Source organism: Rhinatrema bivittatum, chromosome 4 (assembly GCF_901001135.1).
Source record: "Rhinatrema bivittatum chromosome 4, aRhiBiv1.1, whole genome shotgun sequence".
In the NCBI taxonomy this organism is placed as follows: Eukaryota; Metazoa; Chordata; class Amphibia; order Gymnophiona; family Rhinatrematidae; genus Rhinatrema; species Rhinatrema bivittatum.
In genome coordinates this window covers 170,290,798-170,297,966 of record NC_042618.1, presented here as the reverse complement: position 1 = coordinate 170,297,966, position 7,169 = coordinate 170,290,798, and the positions used below count along the sequence as shown (strand labels likewise).

Here is a 7,169-nt window from a genome sequence, read left to right as displayed (position 1 = left end):
ATGAAACCAGCCCGCCACCCCGCAGAGTTGGGTTTGCCTACATTTTGTTGTTTTATTTTTCGCTCATAATTTCCTGCTATGAAACGAGACTGAAGGGGGACCCCATGTGGCCACGGAGTTGGTGGTATGCTGGGCATGCTCAATATGCCAGTCAAAGTTCTAGAAACTTTGAAAAAAAAGTGTTCCATGACAAGGCTCCATCTGATGATGTCACCTATCTGTGAGGACTAACATCCTGCTGTCCTGAGAGAACACCTGTTACAGGTAAGCAACTCTGCCTTATAAAATAGCCCTAGGCTCTGTGCATTTAAAAGTCTGTGTTTAACCCGATTTTGCATGTACTTCAAAGTGTACTGGGGCGGGGTTTTCCAGAGAAGGAGCTGAGTTGAAGCCTATAGGCACGCTTGAGCATTTTAAATGTATGTGCATTAAGTACACCCATGTACGGTATGCCCTTTACAGAGCAGGCGTAACTTTCTGTGAATGAGTTGATGTGCATTCCAAGTCGCTTGAATGCAAATTTTCAAAGCAAACGTATGTGTACTAAATTTGCTTTCAAAATTTGGGGATTAAAGTCGGAGAGTAAAAGGTTTGTGCAGATTTTACCACAACACTCACAGTTCTAAAATTACCCTCCCCTTTGGATTTATTTTAAATTAGGGATGCAAGATTGATTAAACTGTGACCATTTGATAATACCTGCATTCTGGGTGGAGTTTTCAAGCTGGGATCACAATATTTTTGTTCTGCCTCTAAACACCAAATATTTCCGGCAGCACTCATAGGCTGGGGTGGGGCAGAAGAGAAGCATAAAGAAACTGTAAAAATTCCCAAATCAAAAGCCCTAAGGGAAACTGAGCCAGTATAATTATAGACTAACCTCTTTAAAAATATATATATATTTCAAATGAAAAGAAAACCCTGCAGAACCTATGATTTGTTATATTAGAGAACTTAAATGCTTTAAAAACCTTCTGGGGCTTCCTCATCCTGTGCTCTGAACCCTGACAAGTTCTTTGCTAACACACGACACGCCTCTCTCAGCCCAGAGTCATACCTAAGCAAGATTCTTGTGCGGAGCTTAGCTGAGTGTGTGAGAGACACGTAGAATGCAAAAAAAGTGCCCCTGCAAGGAGAGGTGACCGCCAGAGTGTTGCCGAGGCTCACGAAGGTGAAACGAGAAGAAGCCTGGAGCTAGCGCTGGAAGGAAAGAAGTCCCAGGGTCCAGGGTCAGGACCTGATGTGAAGCCCGGGAAAGATGAATCTCTGTTTCAGAGTGCGAGCCCAAAAGCTGAAGTTGGGGGTTGTCGTCATCATTTTTTCTGTAATCATACTGCTGTTCGTAAACTGGTGGAAAGTCCCAGCCCTGACTGATTTATCAAGAGCAAGAACTTCTCCCAGGTAAGTTTCTCCCACAGGTAAATAAACCATCTGTCATATCAGGGAAGGCAAATGAACTTCCAAACCTCTCTCGCTTTCTCTGAATCAAAGTTCAGTAGAGGGGAGTGTCTGGACACCGACAAGATCCAAACTCCATAGACTTTTCCTAAAGTTAGCCTAGTAAACTTATCTGGCTAACTTTAGGATAGCTGGATATATTCAGCAGTGCGGCCGACTAATTTTCCGAACTACACAGCAGCTCTTATCTCCCTCCATATGTTGTAATGTGAGATGCAGCTTACCGAGAGGCTACAGCAGAGGTAATGTGTGACATGGGACAGGACCTCAGCATGATAAAGCGTGTGCCTTGCTCTATTGTCGATAGTGCTGGCCATGTATCACAAGCTATCCTTGCTAAATTTTAGTAAATCTGGGGCACACTCTTAAGTCTCTTTTCATGTGTTGCTAAATTTGTAAGATTTATGATATTCAGTTCATGTGTGTTACTAGGATTGCTAAATGTGTAACAAAAAGTATGAAGATTTTGGGTTTAGGCCATAGAGTGAGAGGGTTAGAGATTACATACATCAGCCATCAAGAGGCTGCTTATAAAACTAAGCAACTCACTTAATAAGTGCTTGCAGCCCCCCGCCTGTCTGCAGTGCCTGAAACTCATAACACACTGCCCTAAAGTAAGTCAAGATAGAAGAGCTCTCCTGCATCCTCCTGCTCATTAGAATCAGTGCATTGTTGCTTGGTATTATACATAATCTGGGCACAAATCAGAATCAATATTTGTTCTAATTGCAGTTTATTACCACAGGTTTAAGTAGGATGAGCACCCAACTCCAGGTGACTGGATCAGAACTTCCTGGTTTTACACCTAGTGTGTCTATAGGCTTCTAATTCTATTGGGATAAAACCAGAACTGACTCACTCTGTTTGAGTTGACCTTTTGCTCCCTGGTGAACCTGGATTAAAATGGCCATGTGTTACAGGTGAGTTACTTCTTAAGACAGCTTCAGGGTACCAAGGTCAGGTTGAGTCAGGCATGGTTTGTGCACTGCATGCTGGAAACTGAAGTTCCAATTTCCTTAGGAAAAGCAGGACTGCAAGTCCCTTTCTTCAGAGTGAGGGGAATTTAAATCCAGCTGACATACTGGCACCAACTTATACTGCCCAGCTGCAATTCAGGCTATTGCAAGTCCTATGAATAATTAATGCATACGTTGTACGCAATGGAATGAATTAGGACCAGGAGATCCAGTTAAGGACACAAAGGCCAGGTGGCCAGTAGCCAGGGTCCAACCCTGACTCCATTGGGGTTGCAGGGGGCTTGATTTTGAGAGAATGACAATTACCAAGCCATGTGCTCAACATATCCTGGGATCCTTTGTCACGTGATGCTCTTGGCAGCTAATCACTGTGCTCTATTTCTGCTTTCCATGTTATACAGTCATGCAATTGAAGCATCATTGTGATGACAAGTGACACTGAAACTGATTCTTCCATGCTAATCTAGGCCCTGATTTAGTAAAGTGCACTCAGCTGTATGTGCATATTATTGCTTGGCTATGCACACATTTTTGTGCATAGAACCTTACTCCAGATTTAACAAGGAGTTTAGCGCACAAAAACTGCGCATACAAATTAGCCCTCCTCCATGCAAACCCCATCTTAATTAGAGAATTAGCTATGACTGCCCAGTGCAGAGAGGTGCAATGGATTAACTCTGTTTAATGCTAGAAATGTAACTCCAGGTCAGAGGTGGAGACAGTTTCTGGGACTAGTGTTAGTCTATGGGGCTAAACTTGGAGGTCATAGCTGGGGTCCTTTATTCAGCATTTATATTCATAAAACACAATTTGTGCTCCTTACCCATGTTTTGTATGCACAGCTTTTATGTGCACAAATCATGTTTTCAGTACACAAAAATATGTTGCGTCGGCCAGCCGTGGAGCTCGCGACCAGCCTTCCTTACCCGGCCTTGCTGCCCTGCAGGGGGCAGGCTCCGGCTCCCCGGCAATGCAGAGGGAGTGCCTCCAGCGCTGCCCTCCTCTTTGCGGCCCTGCTTGCCGCTGGCAGGCTTTGAAACGCGGCAGGGACACCGCTGCTATCCGCGCCGCGCACCTGGACCCCCCCCCCCCCCCAGGTGCACGCATGCCTCGCTAGTTTATTTAAAGGGCCCACGACACACTAGTGCTGCCAGCCCTTTCCAGTGATGTCATCAGCCTGGGACTATTTTAGGCGAGCTCTGACAGTCAGAGCTCGCCTTAGAAACAGGTCTCCATGTTTGATCGTGTGCTCGTTGCCCATCGTTCCTGGTTCCTGATCCTGACTCCGTTCCTGGTTCCTGATCCTGACCCGTACCTTGGTTCCTTCTTTGTCTCGCTGGACTAACCTCTGGCTTTGACCCTTGCTTCGTTGGACTATGCTCTGGACTGACTCTCTGGCTTTGACTCTTGCTCTGTTGGACTCTGTATCTTGCCTTGCTCAGCCACCTGCCCTGACTCCAGCCTGTCTTCAACCACGCTTTGGTATCTCCCTGGGCTTGGCCTTTAGGCTTCGGCCTCTATTACCTGGGCGCCCCCTGTCTCCGCCCTGTTCCTTTTGGCGTCAGGGTTTCTGGATCCCTGCCTCATCCGGACCTACGTCGGTCCCTTGATACCTCCGCTGGTTCCTGGCTACCATCCACCTCTCTACTGGGAGTTGTCACACGGAGGTCCGCCTAAGACCAGCCGACCCCGGTACCCAAGGGCTTAACCTGCGGGGAGCAAGGGCTGCTTTTGGTGAAGCTCCAGTCGGCCTCCATCTTCTAGCCAGCTCCGCCTCCCGATGGTGGGTTACCATGGGGCTTGCCCTACTGGTAGCGTCAACCCCACCTTCGCTCAAGGGTCCACCACCAGTGTTACACAATGCACACAATAAATTATGATTTATGCATGCTAAGCATATTCCCAGGAGCACATTTTGAGTTATCATACTTTTTTAAACTCCTGATGTATTAGCATACCATTAGCTTACTTTATTGGGAATTACCATGTTTTTCTGTGGCACGAGTAAAGAAAATGTGTACTTAAGCTGAACAGACATTTTTTACTCACATCTTATTACATCATTATTTGTTGACGAGATAAGGACGTCTTGTATTGGTAGTGGAAAATTTAGCCATACTAAGATTTTGCGTTCAACATCCATGCAGTGAGATATAGCGATGAGTGAGTAGGTGGAGAAGAGACCCCTCCCTCTCCATCCTGAGTTGAGATCTGGGTAGCTCCCCAGAGTACTCAGGGTTTGAATCTAAAATTGTACGAGATATGCATATCATGATTGTCTCAGCCACACCGGAGCTATGAGTATCATCCTCACCCCATCTTGAATGCATTTCAGAAGCATTCAAGCAATGAGGTCTCCTCAATTTTGTTTTTTCAGTGCCTACTTACAGACGTGTGGAGGACCATCTCCCTGGATTTTTTCTCCTCAGAATTTTTTGACTCACTTTACATGAACCCCCAATGGCATTTTTCAGTGCTAAGAGGTCCAAAAAAACCCCAGCAGTCAAATAATGCCACTGCGGGTACATTATGCCCAGCTGAAAGAGGAGGAAGGGGACTCATCTGCATCAGGCAGTTATGCCTCTTCATCGCAGCATTAAACTCAATCCTCTCCAGGCCCAAAGATGCAACATTCAGACCCACAGAGATGGGCTGCATCCATTGGGACATCAGAAAGACCTAGCTTAGGAGCATAAGTCTAAACACCTAGGAGAGCAAAAAATCCCACTCTACAATTAAAGAGTAAGGCTTCCGCAACTAGAAAAACTATGGCACACAAAGAATCCAAGTCATCAGCGCTGCCGTCTGCCTGTCTGGTGGTCCAAAACATCCCATGCGGTATGCATTGATAGAAACCGCATCGCCTAACCTGGTGCACTGCAATGCAATGCTTTGATTTTGGCGATAGGCCAGAAACATCCACCTGCTCTGGACTCAGCACCAGATCACTGCACAACAAAAAGGAAGAAAGATCAAGGCCTTCTACACTAGCTGACAGCTTGATTGAAGTACAGCCTGTTCTCAATACCTTTTCTAACCAAGCCTAGTCATCACCATTGAGACCACACTCTATTATCTCCTCCATCTCCTCACAAAGTGGAAAAAGAGTCTATTCCAATCTCTCCTTGGAATCACTTTAAATACACAGAGCGTTACTTCTTCAGGAAGAATTTTACCTAAGGGACAAGCGTCCTTGGCAAGAACTGTTGGGATTTAATCCACTACAACCTCCAGCTTCTGACATTGGTGGCCATTCTGCCACCTGAGAGCTGCAGACACCCATCTACTATATCTTCTCACCAGGTGATTCCATTGGAAGGTGCACCCCCTCTATCCCCAGGGACTTGGTCCAGCCAAGCAATGGAACAAATATTGGACCTCAAGTTTCACCTCAAGAAGTCTCCGTGTTATGGAATATTGCACTAACCTCATGCCTCAGTGGTAGTGGAGTCTGCAATGAAGAAAGCTAAAAAGATGAGGCTCCACTCCAACACTCTCCCAGGAAAGGATCACAAGATCTTAGACAACTTAGGCCATAAGGTGTTTTAAATCTCCATGTTAACATCATGAATACAACAACACCAATTCTATTTGGTGCAGTTTTTATATGAATGTCTTCAGCAACTAAAACCTTTCATAAGATTGGAGACTGGAGATCAGATTATGCCCCAACCACTCCATGATTTGGAAGAGGGGCTCAGACACTTACTCCCTTCCATCTATGAGGCATTTGAGACTATGTCTCGCATGTCCGCAACATCCATTGCTGCCTGCCATGTAGCATGACTGTGAGCTAGTGCCATCAGAGAAGATGTTCATGAGAAACTAGCAGATCTGCCATATCTAGGTGACAATCTTTTCAGAGACAAACTTAGGGAGACAATCTCCCAAATTAAAATAAGAAAACCTAAAGTACAGTCTCTAACAATGTCTTCTGAACTCCAAGGAACATCAATGCAATATTATTTGCAATATAAACAGCCATTCTACCAAAGCAAACCATACAGTTTCCACACTACCGCATGTCAGCTTACCAATAGCCCCAGTTGCAACCTCAAATGACACAACCAAGAGGCTGCCAAAGAGACCATAGGCCACAGAAGCAACAGCAGCAACCAGCTTCAAAGTCTCAGCAGAATCTTTGAGTTGCAAACAGCCATGGCCACTCATTCTGGTCGGGGGCAGAATCAGCCATTATTTTTCAGCATGTCCTAGATAGGAACATGGATACCATCTGGACTTTACCAACTGTCCCATTATTCCCCATCCAATTGCTCTTCCATGTGACCCATCTTAGCTTCCTTTTTTACATCTAGAAGCCCAGAAACTATTGGCGGAGAGGGCTATTCAGATTTTACTGAGAGATCAGATCAACACAGGCTTCTATTCAATATTTTCTGATTCCCAAATGAATAGGGGCCTTCATCCCATCTTGGACCTCAGATCTCTCACAAGCATCTATATAGGGAAAAATTCAAGATAAAATGTCTCAAATCAATTTTGTCCTTCATACAACCCAACGATTGGATGGCTCTCTAAATCTCAAGGACACATATAGGCACATTCCGATTCACTGGTCTTATTGGCAATACATCTGCTTCCAGATAGGATCCACTCATTACCAATACAAAGTGCTCCCCTTTGGACACTTGTCTGCCCCCAGAATCTTCACAAAATGCCTAATACTAGCTGTGGCTCACCTTCGTTGAGAAGGGATATAAATTTTTCCCTATC

At 45.3% G+C, this 7,169-nt stretch overlaps 1 protein-coding gene across 1 annotated transcript in view; it reads left to right on the top strand.

Annotated features, from left to right (window-relative positions):
- The first annotated feature begins 919 nt into the window (after positions 1 to 919).
- Positions 920 to 7,169, top strand: part of LOC115090297 (alpha-N-acetylgalactosaminide alpha-2,6-sialyltransferase 2-like) — a 118,859-nt gene continuing 112,609 nt past the window's right edge. Inside the window, exon 1 of the mRNA XM_029599211.1 lies at positions 920 to 1,401. Within this exon, the coding sequence (XP_029455071.1) occupies positions 1,259 to 1,401 (143 nt within the window). The 5' untranslated portion in view covers positions 920 to 1,258. The remainder of the gene's footprint in view (positions 1,402 to 7,169) is intronic.